This window comes from Notechis scutatus, chromosome 3 (assembly GCF_049901735.1).
Source record: "Notechis scutatus isolate UNSWTSFEM ecotype Mainland chromosome 3, rNotScu1.2, whole genome shotgun sequence".
Classification (NCBI taxonomy): Eukaryota; Metazoa; Chordata; class Lepidosauria; order Squamata; family Elapidae; genus Notechis; species Notechis scutatus.
Genome location: NC_142011.1, coordinates 137819336 through 137838978, shown reverse-complemented (window position 1 = coordinate 137838978; position 19643 = coordinate 137819336). Strand labels below are relative to the sequence as shown.

At 38.6% G+C, this 19643-nt stretch overlaps 1 protein-coding gene across 4 annotated transcripts; it reads right to left on the bottom strand.

Annotated features, from left to right (window-relative positions):
* Window positions 1-752: 752 nt before the first annotated feature.
* Window positions 753-11575, bottom strand: LOC113429109 (serpin B6-like). Of its 4 annotated transcripts, none has more exons than XM_087961207.1 (8): window positions 11234-11575; window positions 10681-10758; window positions 9738-9915; window positions 7399-7536; window positions 6714-6831; window positions 6011-6153; window positions 4243-4410; window positions 753-1841 (listed from the first exon to the last, which is right to left on the bottom strand). In XM_087961207.1, exons 3-8 carry the CDS (start codon window positions 9903-9905, stop codon window positions 1437-1439), a joined length of 1140 nt encoding a protein of 379 aa, XP_087817333.1. In that variant the 5' UTR covers window positions 9906-9915; window positions 10681-10758; window positions 11234-11575; the 3' UTR covers window positions 753-1436. The 4 variants fall into 4 exon arrangements, with proteins under 4 accessions (XP_087817333.1, XP_087817336.1, XP_087817334.1 ...); XM_087961210.1 differs by having other exon boundaries at window positions 10670-10758; window positions 11234-11395; XM_087961208.1 differs by lacking the exon at window positions 11234-11575 and adding an exon at window positions 10949-11150.
* Window positions 11576-19643: the final 8068 nt, after the last annotated feature.

Genomic DNA, 19643 nt, shown 5'->3' with positions numbered 1-19643 from the left:
CTTTATCCAGTAATAGCTAGCTATACCAAGCGAACAACTTCTCTCAGGAGCATGTTTTAGAAGCCAGGGATACCACAGCCAAGGCTGCTGCTATTCACATTGCTTTTGAATTGATTTTCTGTCGAATCATGAAAAGAGATTTCATTGCAGACAACAAATGACAGAGGGCTTCTTCTGTTTATGCCAATGAATGTGCTCCATTGTATTTGCAACATCAATTCAAGCTTTAGAATTTTCATTCAGGTTCTCATGACCTCAGGAGCTGTTAAAAAAAATTCCTATCATCCAATTTACCTAAATTTAACAAAACGTCCTACAGAGAAGGGAAGATAATACAATCTTTTCCAGCTTTTGCTAAACTTGAAAGAGGTGTCTAGACTATTTTGTTCCAACCTCCTAACCCAAGGAGTATAACCCCAGTCTAGGATATCTCACTCTATCCCTTTTCTCCAATCTACAATTTTATATTGAGGACCTATCATTGTTTTTGTTTAATTGGCTCTCACTTTACAATTACACAAGACAAAATCCCTGCTTTTGTTCAGAACTGGAATAACATATGCTATAATAAATAAATATTTCAAGATATTGGTCATTTTCATGCAAGTTAAGTGATTTGTTTGGTTTTGGCTTTGTGTATTGTGTAATCTCATCCTATTGCAATAGAGTTATCAGTGATGGTTCAAAGTGTCTAAATTTAATCAACTTCAGTGATATGTGAGCTCAATAATACTGTGTTCTACCACCACATGTTAAATTTTACAGCAACAATCAAATGCTTTTATTTCAATCCTCTGAATACATGAAAATCTGCATCACAATAAGAACTGTGTAAGGTAAATATCATTTGTAGATATCTGAATTTACACACAATAGAATTGCTTGATTAAATGATCCATACATTTGAGTTCCAAGTTAGGATTCATATTTCTCAACTACATTCTTATTTATAATCACAAAAATATGTTATGTGTATTCTAGCACTGTTTACACTTTTATAAGCTCAGCAGAGGCATCCATGGCTAGCCATGACATCACAAAGATGACAAACCATTAATGTACTAAGGCAAGCTGAATTGACTATACATGTATCATCAGATGGAAATGTATACAGGGCAGATACATATATGTTGTGAAACCTTGATTCATGCTTAGTAACTTCTCCCTCGCAAATTCCCATACATCTCAGAGCAATTGTACAGGATTTATCTAGCAATCAGAGCACTGGAACCTTGTAGTAAAATTACCTGTATTTCCCTTAATTCATTAACGATAATTCTATCCTGGAAAGAAAGAATTAAAATCAAATATGACTAGAACCATATGCCAAATGCAGAGAAAATCAAATGTGTGGTGATGAAATTTCTTAGAAAAGTGGCTAATAAAAATCTGAGGAAGCATCAAGGCATTTAATCAATATAGGCAGAATGTATCCATTACGGAGAACAACACCGACCAAAGAATAGGATGCTCTTTGTAGATCGCTGGATAATGAAAAAAAGGAAAGGATGGTCAATCTTGAATTCTGGCACAAACATTGCACACCGCAACATCATTACTGCAGCAGTGGCAGCAGCTGCCTCAGTGCCTTCCTCATTGACTTCTATGAATGATTTGTGAACAACTTCAGATATGACTAAATCTTTGTTAGTTGACATTCCAGAGAAGTCTGCCTTGCCCTCATCAAATGCGTCCGTCATTCCCATGCTTCTCAGAACAGGCTTCAGATCATATTTTTCTTCCAATTTAAATTTGGGAAAGGAGAGTTCAATTTCTCCTTGGTCCATCATCTCTGGATCGATCCATTCCATGAGTTTCTCATACGTAATTTCTCTCTCCAGCTGAAATAAGATGACAAGCATTAAAGGAGAAAGGAATTCCTGGTTGTATGACACCATGACTTATCCTAATAATTTCACTCTGGCAAAATATGATACAGTGATAGAAAAATCCTGAAATCTTACAAGCAGTTGCACGTTCTTCTATTTCCCTCTAGAATTTTAGGAAAGGTAATTAAAAGTGACAAAAATGGACCTTACTTAGAACCATATCGGTACCTGTTTTCTTAGTAGTGACAGGAAACTTCTACTGACTCTTATCAAGTACAGAGCATTGTTAGAGTAAAAGGTATTTTGAAGCTTGCCAAGAAAAAGAAGCAAATGTCTGTAAATCCTCCATTTTTGGACATATAGCCAATTACTTTGGTTGTTAAAATTGAAATTATTGTCATCCTAATGAAATATAAAGATTAATTTGCCAGTGGAAATCAAAAGACAAATTAATTATGGATAACACATACACCCACACACATTTTATAACATCTGCGACATTATTTTGTATATTACCTTTTGAGTGAAATCGGAGAAATTTCAATTTTCCTTATACGCTCATAAAGACTTTCATAAAGCTATCTTAGTGATGACCCAATTTACTTAAACTAGCATTTCATACTTTTTTCCCAACCTAAAATTTTCACTTCAGATTGCAAATAAAAAATTAAAAAAAAATCATCTGATGTCACGCATTGCTGATCACTTTGCATAGTATCTTGGACAATTTTAATAGTTGAATGTTTTGTATTGATTTTACTTAATTCTAAAACCTCTAAGTTACAGCATAGCTACGCTTCTCCAAGTTTAAGTAAAACACAGCCAAGAACAAATACAAAGATGTAACCAAAGAATATAAATCAAAAGGGCTGCTAAATAGTAACTATGGGTAGTCTTCAATTTATGACCACAACAACTGCGATCAGAATTTCTGTTCTAAGTCATTGTGGTCGTAAGTCAAGCTGGACCCCATTTTACAATTTTTATGAAGGATGTTCAAGAGAATCACCACAGTTAAGAATCTCTGGTTGTCCCAAGTGTGCTGGAAACTGGCCTAAAAGGTCACAAATCATGACCACGTGTCTGTAGGACACTACAATCAGTTGTAGATGTGAGTTGTTTGCTAGGTACCCAACCTGCAATCACGTGAACACAGGGAGATGATATGACAGTCGTAAGTATGAGGACCAGGGTTTTTTCAGCACTGTCATAATTTTGAATGGTCACTAAATGAATGGTCATTAAATCAAAGACTACCTATACAACTATCAGAAATAAAATTACCCTTTGAATGTGCAGAACATCATTGTCAGCGTTCCAATGAAACTTCCCATTTTCATTCAACACTCAGAAACAAAGTTCATCCAAGTAAGAATTTATTTAAAAAGTCATGTTGGCACATCTGGGAAAACCCGAATTTGAGAGTTCTGGGTTTTCCCTTCCCAATAGAAATATAAAATCCATCCCCTGCACCCACCAGCCCATCACATGGTCCAATCAAACATCATCCCAACTGGAGACATTCCTCCACACTCCTCTCCAGGTACCGGGTGACATGTCCTTGACTTTATAAGAAGAATGTTGTTGAGTCTAATGAAATCTCCCCTCCCAAATTCCCAGGCACTAAATGTGGCAGCCTCGAAGCTTCTATGTAAAATATGGCTTCCAAGAGTGACAATGGTTTTGGTTTATATCAAAAAGACAAGAATGGACACTAGCCTGTTCCTATGGAACAGTGGTGGGATTCACATTTTTTTACTACCGGTTCTGTGGCGTTGCTTGGTGGTCGTGGCAGGAGAAGGACACTGTAAAATCTCCAGTCAGAGGTGGAATTTGCCGGTTCTCCGAACTACTCAAAATTTCCACTATCAGTTCTTCAGAACTGGTCAGAACCTGCTGAATACCACCTCTGCTATGGAAGGGATATGGTATAGCGGAGAGAATACTTCCGAAAAAAATTTTTTTCAGACAGATCTCATCCGTCTCATCCTTTGGAGATGGACTCCACAGGACTCTGTTTATTCCAGACAATATAGCCTACTTTGTTTGGGGTAGCTGGAGAAGATGATACAATACTAGCATAATGTAACTCAAGCAACTAGTTCTTAATGAGTCCCTTGTATTGTCAGAAGTACTGCAAACTATTGGCAATCTTATCAATTGCCTTGACTACATCACTGGAATCACATCTTGTATCCAATGGTTTGGGACATAACTGCACTAGCTCATGCATTTGAGCTTTTTTGTTTTTTGCATCTTTTCAAAACAAGGGAAAACACAAGTCAACCCCATAATATAACTATAATTGCAGAAAGCCAAGCTTCAGTATTAAAAAAGGACAGCGTACAGCTAGTATCAGAGATGTTTTTAGAGGGGCAAGGGTTTAAATTCTGTTCATGAAAGAAAAACTCACCTTCTCCAATCCAGTAGAGTTATCTGCAATCTTTTCAGGGAGCAGAATGATCATGCTCAACTCATTACCAACATATGGAATCTCAAGAAGAGAAGTCTGATAGTCTGATATGTAGGTCGTGTTGTATTTCGCTTTCTTGAACATCATCTGCACAGTTTTGCTTTCATTCTACAAGTAAAGAATATGTATGTTAAAAGAAATATTTCAAATAAATAGGAAATACAAATTATTCTATCACATATTCAGTCTTGGGTTCCCTCCCTCCCCCCCCTTAAAACTTTCATCTTTTGGTTTGACTTTTAAATCAAATTAGAATAGAATTGTTTATTAAGGGCAAGGCAAAAAAGAAAAAAAAAAAAAAAAAGGGGGGAAGGGGGGGGAGGGGGGGGGGGGGGGGGGGGGCGGGGGGGGGGGGGGGGGGGGGGGGGGGGGGGGGGGGGGGGGGGGGGGGGCGGGGGGGGGGGGGGGGGCGGGGGGGGGGGGGGGGGGGGGGGCGGGGCAGGGACCCAATGCCAAGTGTGATCAGACACACAAGGAGTTTGTCTCCAGTGTATAAGCTCCCAGTGTACATATAAACAGCAAGTAGTAGGTCATATGTCATGAATCATAGTTACAATCATTAACCATAAGTTCCAAACAATTGATAAATCATAAGAAACCAATAGGAAAAGATAGTAGGAAAGATGAGAAAAGATGAAATATGGAAAAAAAGCTATTGTCATGTCCGGTTGTTTTGGCATGCAATGTCTACAGTGGTGTCCTGATGGGAGAAGTTGAAATAGATTATATCCAGGATGTGAGGGGTCTGTAGGTATTTTTTCAACCCTCTTTCTGATTCATGCAGTATACAGATCCTCAATGGAAAATAGCCTGGTTGCAATTGTTTTTCCTGCAGTCCTAACTATCCATTGACATCTGTACCTGTCCTGTTTGGTTGCTGTGCCAAACCAGATAGTTGCTGAGGTTATAAATGACTGACTCAATAATTCCTCTATAGAACTGTATCAACAGATCCTTGGGAAATTTGTTTGTTGTGCCTTTTTAATAATGGTTCTAATGTTAGGTGTCCATGTCAAGGCCTTGGAGATAATAGAACCTAGAAATTTGAGGGTGTCTACTGTTGATACTGTGTCGCTTAATATTGCAAGAGGTGGTAGAACAGGAGAACTTCTTTTAAAATCTATCATCTCTACAGTTATATGAGTGTTCAGCTCCAGATTGTTCTGGCTGCATCACAGGTTGCACTACCTCTTGTCTGTACTATACTTGTCTGGCTTGCCACTCACACAAGTTCAGCTGCGCTGTGGCTCTAACCAGCAGTTTTCTTAAATAATCAGATGTTTATCATATTAAAACTAGTTTTTCTTCATGAATAGCAACACAGAAAGATATTGTACCTGTTCCTCCTCCTTTGAATACTTCCAGGTGATAATATATTAAAGAACCCTATATTTGGCAAATAAATTCAATAATCACTCTGTAGATATTGTAGTTAATCATATAGAATTAGTGGGAGTGGTGCTGAACTAGAAATCCCTGTGCAAAGTTTCAGTGACTGAAAAGTCTGAATTGCTACAAATAAAGCCAGAATGACTCAAGATCTTCATGATTCATCTATTTCCATGAAGATCAATAAAATGTAAGGAGGAAGAAATTTCTTTGCTATAGGAATGTTTCAAATTAATGCCACACTTGCTTCAGATATATACAAAATAACACAATTTAAAATATTCAGAATATCTATTTTACTGTGTTAATAAATGAATACCTTGTTAATCCAGAATGGCTTTTCCTCTGTGTGATCTTTGTTGAATTTATCTGCCCAGTTTCCCTTGAAATAGATAGCATTCACCAAAACCAGTTTTGTACGCGAAACAATTATTCCTGGGCCAAGCAGATCCTGAATTTTTCCTTTTAAGAATTAAAAAAAACTTTTAAAATTGATAAATACTTTTATATGCATAATATTGCACAAAAAATTCTTAGGAGTCCTCTTGTAAGATTGTTTCTAAAAACCTCTCCCTCCCTCCCCCTCTCTTTCTCCCGCCCTGTCCAAATAACTTAGTAAATTTAGTACTCATTAAATCATGAACATGTTTGTAGGTAAGCCAAAATAAAGCAATTTTTATTTAATTATTAGATTTCTACCTTGATTCTCCTTCAGGAGCTCAAGACGGTCACCCAGAGCGCTCTTCTGACTGAGGATGGGATATGGCTTTTGCTTCCACAGGGCCAGTCCTCCCTCCCTCCCTCCCCTTCCTTAACATTTATATAGTTGCCCATCTTGTGTCCATGGACAAAATCAAACCACTATTCTTGGCTAGAATTTCATAGAGGTTTGATGGGCTTCAAAGTAGCAAGTAAAAGTTAACTATGGTAGATTTGCCTGCCTTGTCTGTTTCTCTCACATGCACACACAATATTGCATGTCTTACTGAATGCAGATACTAAACTCTTATTATTGTTCTCACCGGAGGTTTTTTTTTCTACCCAGGCATTTATATGTCTTCTCGAATCTTCTGAAGCTTGTTTGAAGTTAAGTTTCTCCAGGCCTGCATGGTAGAATTTCTCAGTGGATTCTATAAATGACTTAAGAAACAATGATATCTCAATAACAGAAGCAATAATAAAAACAATAATTGATTTTGTCTCATATTTCTATCAACTAACAATCCAAAAACATTATTTATTAAGCTGAATTCACCTTACAAACAGGCAGGGCCTTTGGATAGTTAATACAGTTTGTTTATTCAAGAATATATTTGGCAATTATTGGTCACACGGTTCTATTTTGCCTTTTCTTGAGAGTTCTATATTTAAGAAGCTAAAATATTACTGGGTGTTCCTGTAACATTCCCAGTAAAAGCAGCTGGCCTTTTAATTCTCCCTTCAGATAACTCAATAGACCAAGTTATAGCTATAGGAGCACCAGATACATTTTAGAGCCAAACTGCAATTGCAATGAGATAAGCAAACATTGGAACACACAGAACATTTATGGTTTATTTCCAGCCAATTGTTTAACATGTAAAATTATAGGAATATTCGGTATTTTGTTAGAGCCAAATTGCAATTACAATGAGATAGGCAAACATTAGAACAAACCGAGCTTTTATGGTTGTTTCCAGCCAGTTCTCCAACATGTATGTAACTTACTGCAAGAAAATCATATGATGTTTCTCCAAAGAGCCGGTTGGCTAGACTGAGGATATAATTGGCACCTGGTTTGTTGATTTCAGAAATAAGTTTCTCAAATTTTTGATGAACCTTTCTGTCTTTGGATACAGAAAGCACCTATAAGAGAGATGTGGATAATCAAATTAGGTTTAAAATCAATTCAAAATGTAATGCAACAATAGCAAATCTTGGAAAAACTTACAAATGATATCCCATATAATTTGGAACTAACTTTCAAATGTATAGCTTTTTAAATTAATAGCTGATCAGATCTAGGGTTCAAAGCTAAACTCCAAGCTTGTACAGTACAAGAAAAAAACACCCTTCCTTAAAGGAAACCACCTCCCTGCAGTTGTCTGGAAACTCATACGGTATCGATGTTCATATGGTCCCCAAAGTTCAGCTTGAGTTGACTCTACTGTATATATTTGGACTTCACAAGTTTGAAGGTCCTAGTCATTGATCTCCTTTGAAATTCAATTTGAGAGACAAGCAAGAGAGATAGAGGATTTTCAGAAATGTCTTCCTCGGAAAAGAAGGTTTTTAAAGCACAGAGTATGCCTCCATGCATAAAGTATTTTTTAAAAGGCAGAAGGAACGTTCTTGTACCTACTTTTACTTTTTATATAAACTTTTGAGCAAATTGAATCAATGTATACCGCCAACTTTACTCCAAATTTATAATAGAAAGTATTTCTTAGGGTAAAGGTAAGCAGCACATTTGAAGGCAAAGGCTGAACTTAACGCTTCTAGGAAGAACTTTCCAACTTTAAGTGTGAATGAGGTGGAACTCCCTTAGACAGAATCTGTACACAATTTGGAGTCTTCTTGGACTCAATAGTCGCTGCAGTTGTCAGCAGTGGCTTGGGAGGATGCTTTGTCTAGATCTGTCTAATACACAAACCGTACCTTTTCCTGGACTGGGGATCTCTTCTCTTAGTCATTCTGTCTAAGCTTGAGGCTCATGAATTAATTAGGGCATCCATCGGAACCATGACACACTTCCCTCACGTTAGCTACTGCAAAGCGCACCTCTTAGAGCAGGTGTGTCAAACTCACGCCATCACATTGTCATCAGTGGATGAATCACAACTTTTTTCCCTTTGCTAAAATGGGGATGGGCGTGGCCAGTGCGAGACACACCCGGCTTGCGGACCATAAATTTGACACCTCTGTCTTTGAGTTAGTCTTGAAGGCCACTCAGAAACTGCAGCTGGTCAACAATGGAGCAATATAGGCAGGTATAGTTACACCTCTACTGCAAGCTATCCACAAGTGAGTGGATGAAATTCAAGATTGATTGCCAACTATAACATCTTCATGGCATGTATCGCCATGGCCACCCCTCTCCCATTGTTTCAATAGGATGCGGCAGAGTTGCTCCAGGTCTCCTCTTAAAAATAATGCTATGTTTTGTCCTCTTCATCATGATACTTGGGCTCTGGAACCATTTGCCCACAGAGGTTCATTCCCGTGACCGTGCCATCCTTTAACTATTTTTTTCCACATGTAGCTTAGGTGGATTCTATTAATGTGTTGCATAGGCCTGTGTCGTTTTCTTCTTTTTTAATTTTTATTGTATTTTGCATTTTTTAAATTCATAATGGCTCTGGGCAGTCTATAAATTTGAGAAATAAATGAATGCTATGGGTATCCTGGATTGAAGTACAAAACAGAACCAACATTGTATGTCCATCTCCCAACTCCCCAACTTCGGGGTTCCTATTTATTTTTTAAAAATGCAAATTTCAGGTCTTACACTAGAAGTGGAATGTTTTTCCTACTGCAGCGTATCAGTAAAATTGTCTTTCTGATTTTCGGTCATTGTGGTGAAGAATATCCACAAAAATGGATTTTCAAACCCTGGAACTTCAAGTTAAAGACTTTTGTCACAAATAATACTATTTACAATAGTTAGCAACTATGCCTTTTAAAAAGTTAGCCCCAGAGGGACTGAATCCCTATTGCACTTCCTATGCATGCTCCCCTCCTCATGCAAACAGAGTCCCAAATCTGAATGAGAATTGCATTGGGAGCAGAATAACAATGGTATCCCTTCTGCATACTGCATTTTTCAAGAGCTAATCAAACACTTGGCAAATGCACAAATAGCCTCCTCTTAAGAATGAAGACTTTTTAAATTGATAGGTGTACTTGGAACTTTCTAGAGCTGGTCATAGATAGTCACATAGAGTTGTGTGACTGTAAAATGGGCTGCATTTAAATTTAATAAATAAATTAGATGTTGTCATAATTGGCTAGGGGCCACCTCCTAGCCAGCCCCCTTTTTCATTTTGGTAAAATGTATCTTGATATACCTTTGACATCTGAGCTTCTGTGTTATTTCTGGCACCCAACAAGACCATAAGCAGTGCAGAAGAGATACTCAAAGGAGAAAAAAACAAGTTCTTGGTAGGATCATTTGCACTAAGCTTCTTAAAGAGATTGAGGGCAAAGGTTGTGTTTGCTGCAGAAAGACTGTCCATGTTTCTGAATCTAGAAAAAAATATATATAGTATGATAAACCACAGATTATCTCCTAGATAATGACTGAAACACCCCACCCAACAAACTATTACTTTGTTCTACTTGCACAATCATTCTACTTCCTTTAAGGAACATGATCTACAGAACTTAGTGGGAAAAATCTAAAAGAACTATGAACCCCACTTCCAGATTTATATATAATTCCAAAGATAACAACAGAGTCTCCCCATGTGAAAAAAGTAAAATGTTTTTTTTCTGCAGTGTAGGCAAGAATGCTTTAGAAAAATCAAAAGTTAGCCTCCATATTAAGGAACAACAGTAGCAATCCTAAGTAGTACAAAGTACCGGACATGCCACAGCGTATGTAAAATAAAAGTATGAAAGAAGTTTATTAAATTCTATTAAGTTTTTCATTCTGCCAGATATTTGGTGGTGGTGGGGGGCATTCCTCTACTCAATGCAACAGAACAGCTTCACAGAAAACAGCAGTTCTATCAGGACACAGGGAATTGAGAATCCCAACCAGGCATCCCTAACATCTCTCCTCTGCCTATCCAATAACGAACCCACCATGGGAAGATTGGTAGTGCAACAGGTAACTCCAAACTCACAGCAGCACATTGTACTGCAAAAGCTGGTTTAGGCTCAGCAAAGTGTCAATCAAGCTCCCAAACAAGGGGGCCACTGCAAACTGTCCACTGGCACTTTAGCTCAATCTCACTTTGTGGCACCGGCAGGACAGGGGAGACTGAGAAAAACTTACAATGGTCCTACCTGGGGAAAAGTTAGGATTCTGGGCTACTAGGACAGTTATACTGGAGACGTCTGGCTGAGGAGAAACCGCAAGAAATCCTGGAAAAAGCAAAAGGTTATCCTCAGCCTGGATTGACTCAAGCACCTAACTGCACTCCGCCCCTTCAAGGAGGTGGGAGGGTTGAACACCCTTAGATAGGGAAGGAATCCAGACGTGAAAAAGCAGATGTTTCAACTTCCTGGTTAGCCCTTTAAAGAGCCACAACCTCCCTTTGCTGTTACAAATCACCGTTCCCCGCCTCGTTTCCATGAAAGGCGGCAAGGCAGCCGAGCTGTGAACGCCTTTTGGACTTTCCCTGCAGTTCTGAATTCCGAACGGCGGGCGAAAGCTTTTTTATTTTTTTTTAACCTAGAGAAAAGTCCTTCTGCATATATATTAACTTTCCAGGAAAGAGGCCGAAAAGAGACGTTCTTCCGCGGCCAGCCCTCCAGAAAGGGTGCGGGATCTCCAGGGCGGAGCAGAATTGTTTCTTTAACACTTTAACAAAAACCTTCCTCCCTTCCGCCTCCTTACCCGCTCTCTGCAATATCCTCCTCTCAGGCGGCGGGGCGAAGTGCGACTGTGCTGCAGCTTGAGGAAGAGCGGCCGGGTTTCGCCACCCCTTTAAAAGGGAACCTCCAGGGCGTGGGCTTCCAGCCCTCGGTGATCGTTTGCCTCAACCATTTGCACGGAGCATGTGCAGGAATGGCTGACAGTGCGAGGGCTCTTTCCCGCGCGGATATTGGCAAGGGAAATCGTTCCACGATTCCGTGGAAATTGAACGCGATTTTATCACGGTTGGCAAAGAAATGCTGAGAGGTTTCCAAAAGTGTTCAACGTGTTCTAGGCTGTACGTGGTGGTGAGGCCCTTTTATTAATCACACTGCCCAGACGCTAGCAATAAAGACTATAAACAATAAAGGCTGGCAGTTTTTGACTAAACACAGGTAAACGGAATGAATCCTGGATGGAGACTAATTGCAATGAGGCAAGATTGCAATGAGGGATAAGCGTCCTGGAAGAAGGTGGGATAGAACTATTTGTATATTATGCCAAGAATGAGTGACTCTTTTTATTCAGATGTTAGACTCTACTAGGTTATTTTTTGATTTTTATTCCAACTTTATTATTTCTTTGACAATAATTCAAGACTGCAAAACGTTTCTTATTCTTCTTCATCCAATTTCACACACAAAGTGTAGAGATTCAGAACATGGGTCTAAAATGCATTGAAGAAACTAAATTAGATGACTGAAGGCACAATGAGAGGGGCTGTGGCGAAATCAGACATTGCAAAAAACATGAATAACTTTGTTCTCCTAAGTCTTCCATTTAAACTGAATGCATTTTTCTAAAATAAATAAATACATCCCCAAGTTCTTGTGGAAAACAAAGTAAGTGTTATTGCAGCAATTCCTACAGCCTGTTTCTTGGTGGGATGGAATCCCAAAGCAGTTTGAGATATTGGCATGTGAACAAATGATGGCCTATGTGCAAAGATTATTGCAAGATGATTGCATCATTCACTTCTCAGGCTGAATCAGCTGTTGCCACACCCAGAAGAATTTCACTAAAACTCATCTTAAATGAGCCCACAGTTTGTCCAAATATTTTGATGATACCTAGTATGAGACAACTGATCACCAAATTGAGCAATGCAGGAGCTGAGTCACATAGGGACTGTCTCACCTAGCTCTCTGTAAAAGAGGTTGATAGCAGCCCAGATAAAAAGGCAAACGATTTGTATTTTTCAATTTTATTTATGAATGCCCAAAAGTGCAACAATGGAGAAAGTGTCATTTGTCAAGGTTTGAGTCGCTTAACAAGGCGGTTTGCTAGATTCATGTCAAATTAATCATATGTTTGAACCCCTTCCCCCTCAGTCGGGTTTATATTTATTCATTCCAATGTACAAATGTAAAAAACAAATCTGGAAAATGTACCATAATTTCTAGTGCTGTTTACATTTGTAACTTTAGATCAGAGTATTATTAATAACTGGTATATTTCTTCTTCAGTTCATAAAAGTCATGCAGTACTGTAGCTATTACTTCTTATTAGAAAGACTCAAAGGAGACCAAATACATCAGTGATTATTTAATGTTAATAAGACAGTTGCAGATTGATAGTTTGGATTACAATAGATTGTAAATCCTTTTGACAGATAAATTGTCACATTATCTTTTGTTCACATCCATATTATCTTCTATAACATTACCTTTTTAATTTAGGTGCTCTTTATTGACCATTGTTTTCATTATTTTAGCTTCCCATGAATGAGAATATCCTTCTCCGTGCACCTTTCCAGTATTCTGTATCTGATGTTTCTGGGAATTGTTCTGAATGTAACCTTAAAAAATGGAAAAGAAGCTACCACTTCAATATAACCCATTGCATCCTTATGTCTTTTCAAATTGTAGTAAAAATGACTGAGCCAGGGCTTGCAGCACGTAATCTGTCAGAGTGGAAGCCCCAAAATTCAGTATTTTATTGAATGATCCAGGCTTTTTGGTGGAAGGTCGGAGTACTGTCACTGCCCGCTCTGTTTTTTTCTTAGTTTAGCTAAAGACTTAATTTGTATATCTGATTCATCCCTGCCAATTCCCTCATCAAGGGTGGCAGCATTAGCTTTTCCTCCAATTGCAGGTGAGACCAATTTGGAAAGAAAAGAAAAAGTTCCTTTATGCACTTCCCCAGAAATAAGTCTCAGTGTCAGCTAGGATACTATACTGAAATTACAGTAATTAATCACATTGATAATTCTTTACTCTTTTCAATCTTATGGGTATTTATATGGTTGATATGCTACTATATCTGAGCAGCAAAACTACAGGTAGTCATTAAATGACCACAAAGTAATAAAGCTCTTAACTCTGCCAACTAATGGCTGTCTGGATTTTTCAAGCCAAATATGACAGCCCTAATCTAGTGTTGGCAAATCTATGACAGGCATGCCAAAGGTGACATGGCATGACATTTAGGGTGACACACCAACATCAGACTACTGCAATTCTTGAGAGCATGACCCGTTCTCATGATTTTCAGAGACTTCAGAGGCCATGTGAGAATCAGGTGCGCTCTTGCACGGCTTCCGAACCCTCCTGCAGTTGCGAGAGAGGCATGCTCTCCTGTGGCCTCCGACAATTACACAAGAACGGGAGCTGCTTTTGTGAGGTTTTTCAGAGGCTGAAGAGACTACAGAAAAGCATTCTCTGAAGCTGCTGCAAGAACGAAGGCCTCAAGTGATTCAGAGCAGCCTTGGGAGTCAACCGGGGGTAGGTGGGGGGCTGTTACAGTGGTGGGATTCAAAAATTTATACTATCATCGATTCTGTGGGTGTGGCTTGGTGGGCATGGCAGGGGAAGGATACTGTAAAATCCCATTCCCACCCCAGTCCTGGGGGAGGATTACTGCCAAATTCCATTCCCTCCCCACCCTACTAACTTGCTTTCCAGCTCCATTTTCCTGTGCAGTCCAGCAAAAGAAGACCCAGCTGATCAGCTGGGACTTGGGAGGCAGAGAATAGATGGGGGCGGGGCCAGTCAGAGGTGGTATTTGCTGATTCTCCGAGCTACTCAAAATGTCTTCTACCGGTTCTCCAGAACTGGTCAGAACCTACTGAATAGCACCTCTGGGCTGTTAATAGAAAGAAAAAATGCTTGAAGTTAATCAGCATGCAGCAAATCCTCTGAAGCATTACGCCACGGGGCAATTGCGCCATTTCCCAAGGTTTGCGAGCCTTGGAGAATGGCACAAGGTGGTCTTTTGGACTGATGGTGGTGGTACTAGAGCTAAAATCACGGCCCAGACCTCTACTTCAGGAGCAGCTTCGGCACTGTCAGCAAATGGTACTCTTCAGGGTATTCCAGATGGTGGGGAGACAGAAAATTGTTTCTCTTTTGTTTGGGGAGAAGAGTCAAAGTTAGGCATTTTCCAAATTTTTGATATGCCAGGTTTTGCCGTCATTGCCCTAATCCCACTTATTTACTTATTACTTATTACTACTTATTTCTGTGTTAGTAGATACAGACTGCAACTTTAATCACAAATTCTTCATTTCTTCACCTCCATTTTAAAAAAACGCTCTTCAAAAAATAATTGTGTCCACACAGAATGGAGTAAACATGAAAAAAATATTGCTTTCAGGAAAATAATAAGTATTTCAAAGTGTTAAAGAAATAACTATGTCAATAAATGCAAATAATGTAAAAGAATACAATGTAAGCTATTAATATAAGTAAACACTAAGAGGCAGCGTGGTGTAATTGTATTGACATCTCATTGTGTGATTGTTTGCCACTCTGAGGCCACTCTACCTTAGAAAGTTATTCAGTCAGTCAGTCAGTCAGTCAGTTAATTTATTGGCCACCCTGGGCAGCTTACAATATTGTAGAGAACGTTGACCTTGTCCTCTGCAAAGATTTCTGAGCATTTACTTTCTGTTTATTCATCCTGCCAGCAAAATCCTCTAAAGCTGCATCTAGTGCCAGGGTTTCCTTCCTCTCATTTTTCTCCCTCCCTCCCTCTATCCATCCCTCCATCTATATCTCATTCGCTTTCCCTTCCCTCTTTTTCCCTTCCCTCCCTCCCTCTTTCTTTCTTCCTTTCCCTCCCTCCCTCCCTCCTTCCCTCCCTTTCTTCCTTCCTCTTTCTTTTTTTAAAATAAAGTTTTATTTGGGTTTTCACACATACAAAATACAAGTAAAACATCTTTTTTGAAAATAGCATGGTCCCGGGTTGAACTTCTTTATACAGACACAAACTCAGTTTCATGCTCATTTTTGTGTTCTATTCCATATCTTATACTATTCTACATTTTCTATATAATTTCCCCCTCTTTTAATTTTCTCAATTTTATTTTGATTATCTCATATCAATTCAAATCATTATATTTATACTTTTGTCTGTTCTGTTTCAATTTCAATTTTCTCATTAAACAAATTTTCTCCTGTAGTTACTAATTGGAGTATGACACCTTTATATCTTTTAATTATATCCATTCAACTCTTATTTAAACTTCAATATATACCTTAAGGTTATGACCTTCAATATAATACATAATACATAACTTCCAATCGAATTCTGCTTGGTACATTCTTATAATACACACTATATTCTTTTAAAAAAAGGATTATAAATATATGTAATTATAAACCCTCATTCCATTCCAATTCAGTTCTATCATTAATAATCACTAAAATCTTAACATCTCTAACATTTCTTTTCAATTAAATATCATACTTCCTTAAAGACACATATAATCTCCATAATTAATTTTTCCCTTATTTCTCTTCACATATGTTTTGTAAATCATTAAATATTCATTTTGTCACATTTATTTATTGACAAGCATTTCATTGAGTTACGATAGCTATTTTATCAAACATTTTAATCATACATTGTTTCATATTTTCTGAAATTATTTCTATTTCTAATATAACAATACTATCTTATGTACCTTTGCAGAATCCCTTTTTCCATTAGATTTTCACCCATTTTCTCTAAATAGGCCCTGTTTCTCTATATTTTGCTTCTGTCCTTTATAACTTCTTTTCCTTTCTTTCTTCCCTCTCATTTTCTCCCTCCCCTTTTTACCCCCTTGTCTCTCTACTTCTAATTCTCTCTTCTGCATTTCCCTCTTCTGTTGCTTTCTGATTTTATACTTATTTTTCACTCTATTCTTTTTTTAGGTTGTTTTCCCCAATCTTAAACTTTCCATTCACTTTCCCCCCTTTCCTTTTTCCGCCCACCTAAGATTACTTGTTCATTAAAGATGGCTTCTTCTTTGTCGCAATCTTCTTGTTCTGCAGGCATTTCTTGTTGTTTCTCATAGTTCCAAATCTCCATTTCTAAGAACTGAAATACGAAGCCAAAAGAACCTCTCCCTTCTTGTGCATCTTCTTTGTACTTTTTAAGTTCCATTTTCAGTTCTTCTAAAATGGAGCCATTTTAAACAGTTTGAAACAACCACCCAATTGATTTTAGTCATTGAAATACAATAACCAAGAATCCAGAGATCACCAAGTAATCCAAATAGTCCCAAGCTGTTTCTTCTTATTTCTTTTTCCACTTTCTCTTCCTGGGGTTTTACTATTTTGTTGCAATGTTTCAGTAAAGATGTATCTTTTGGAAGTCTTGTTGAGATTTTGCTGTAAGTTCTTTTTAATTCCAGGCAGTCTCCTCCCTTCCAGATCCTGCCCTTTTATTCTTTTTCTCTCCTTTCCTGTTTTCAAAAGCTTTTAATTATCTAGAAATCTTGATTATCCCTTTGACTTTTTATTTTCAGCATTAAATGCCTATTAATGTCAAAGTGGATTTTTTTCCAATTTCTTGCTTAAGTCTCTTAGCTGTCAGTATAGGAAAAGGAGAAAAACAAAAACAAATCTTTTCCCTTTTCTCTCTCCTTCGCAGCTTAAAAATCTTCTTAGGGAACAATGTTATTGGTTTTTTTTTTTAATAGTTTCAATTCCAGGGTACCTTATTTGTTGCTTTTGCTGTTTGACCCAGTCAACCAAAACTTTCTCTTCTTATCTTCCTCCTGCACATTCTTTTCCGGTAGAGTTTGTTAAGCCTGGATTCCCCAACGGGTGTTAAGGAAAACAAACTAAACAGAATGTGCAGCGAAGTCAGATAGGAAGACAGGTAAATGTGTGAGATAAGTTTTCTAGTTAACACGCAGTAAAAATACAGATACGCTTGTGCTATCAAAAATATAGTTTATTCCATTTAAGAATTATAGCATAGTCAAAATAACGGTCCATTAGTCATATATCAATTTCAGTCAAGTCTTGTCGGGGATACTCTATTTGCAAAGTCCGTGTTGAATAGCCAATGTCAGTTCACTTACAATAAATCAGTCCAATCTTTATTTTCTCTCCATTGAGAAAAATATCAACACTCCTTCTTCGGCAAGAACGCAGTCAGCAATCCATCCAGTAATTAGGGATCAGTAAGTCAGAGAGAGAGAGCTGCATTGCCTCGCTTCTTATATAGTGCTTTTACAACCACACCCTTAATTACATTCTTGCTGTTAAAGTTACACACACTTTAACTAACAAACCATGATACCATATTTATTATTTTTACCCAAACCAGTTAGGGTAAACAATGTTATCCCTAACAGAGTTCTTCTTTGTGGTGGCCTCTCTTGAAGGCCTCCTGGAGCTTTCTGGCAGCCAAAACTGGGCATGCAGGGAGGCCTCCTAGGAGCAAAAACCAGGTGCAGGGAGGTCCAGACCCCCCACTGTGACCTGTTTTTGGCATAATTGTGTCAACGCAGAATGGAGTAAACATGAAAAAAATATTCCTTTCAGGAAAATAATAAGTATTTCAAAGTGTTAAAGAAATAACTATGTCAATAAATGCAAATAATGTAAAAGAATACAATGTAAGATATTAATATAAGTAAACACTAAGAGGCAACGTGGTGTAATTGTTCAGATACTGAAATAGAATCAGAAAAACCCAGTTCATGTGTATTGTATTGACATCTCAATGTGTGATTGTTTGCCACTCTGAGGCCACTCTACCTTAGAAAGTTAGTCAGTCAGTCAGTCAGTTAATTTATTGGCCACCCTGGGTAGCTTACAATATTGTAGAGAACGTTGACCTTGTCCTCTGCACAGATTTCTGAGCATTTACTTTCTGTTTATTCATCCTGCCAGCAAAATCCTCTAAAGCTGCATCTAGTGCCAGGGTTTCCTTCCTCTCATTTTTCTCCCTCCCTCCCTCCCTCTATCCATCCCTCCCTCTATATCTCATTCACTTTCCCTTCCCTCTTTTTCCTTCCTTCCCTCCCTCCCTCTTTCTTCCTTTCCCTCCCTCCCTCCTTCCCTCCCTTTCTTCCTTCTTCTCTTGAAGGCCTCCTGGAGCTTTCTGGCAGCCCAAACTGGGCGTGCAGGGAGGCCTCCTGGGAGCAAAAACCAGGCGCAGGGAGGTCCAGATCCCCCACTGTGACCTGTTTTCGGCCTAGAAAGCCTCCCTGGAGCCTTCTGGGAGCAAAAATGGGTGCAGGGGGTGGTTCCCTGCACTTACCTGGAGCCGGAACAGGGCGCGTCGGGACTCCTGGGAGGGGAGGGACGGAGCGGGAAGGACCAGCTGGTCTTCGGAACTACTGGTTCGCCGAACTGGATGTAAAATTAACATCTGTTTCATCCGAATCGGCCCCAACTGGCTGAATCCCACCCCTGTCGAAGTAATCATGTGCCACTTGCAAATGGAACATTTTCCATTAATGACCATACTTATTATTTAAGTATCCTTTTTTCAACTGTTTAGTGTCTCTTATACAAATATAACTGCCAATGAGATATTTCATCAATTAGTTTGTTGATTGATAGATATCTTTCTCTCTCTCTCTGTGTGTGTGCGTGTATGGGTGTGTGTGCACGTGCTTTTCAACAGGGTTAACTCCTGACAGCCTGGATTAGTCCATGCAGTTTTGTTGGAAAGATTTCAGAAATCTTTGCCTCCTTCCTAAGACTGAGAAAGTACAACTGGCCCAAGGTCCCCCAGCTGGCTTTATCTCTAAGGCACAACTAGATTTCCCAGTTTCTAGTCCGATGCCTTAACCACTACCCCAAACTCTCTCATTGGTACATGACTCCAGATAAAAGTCCTTCCACACCCCTGCCTAAAAGCTAAGCTTGACCTGCACATTTTTGGACTTCTCCATGTTTGAAAGTCCTAGTCATTGAACTTCTTTGAAAATCAATTTGACTGACAGGCAAGAGAGATGGAGAAGTTTCTGAAATATTCCTTTCCTGTGTGGGAAACAAATGTATAGGCTATTGATCTATCAGATTCAACAAGGCCTTTGGATGATAGCAGGCCTCAGAATAAAGAGACATGAAGCAAAGTTTTAGATAGGATGATTTCAAAATGTACCAGACAATTTGTAATCCTGCTGAACTGCTGCTAATTGTGAGACATGATTTTGTAAAGT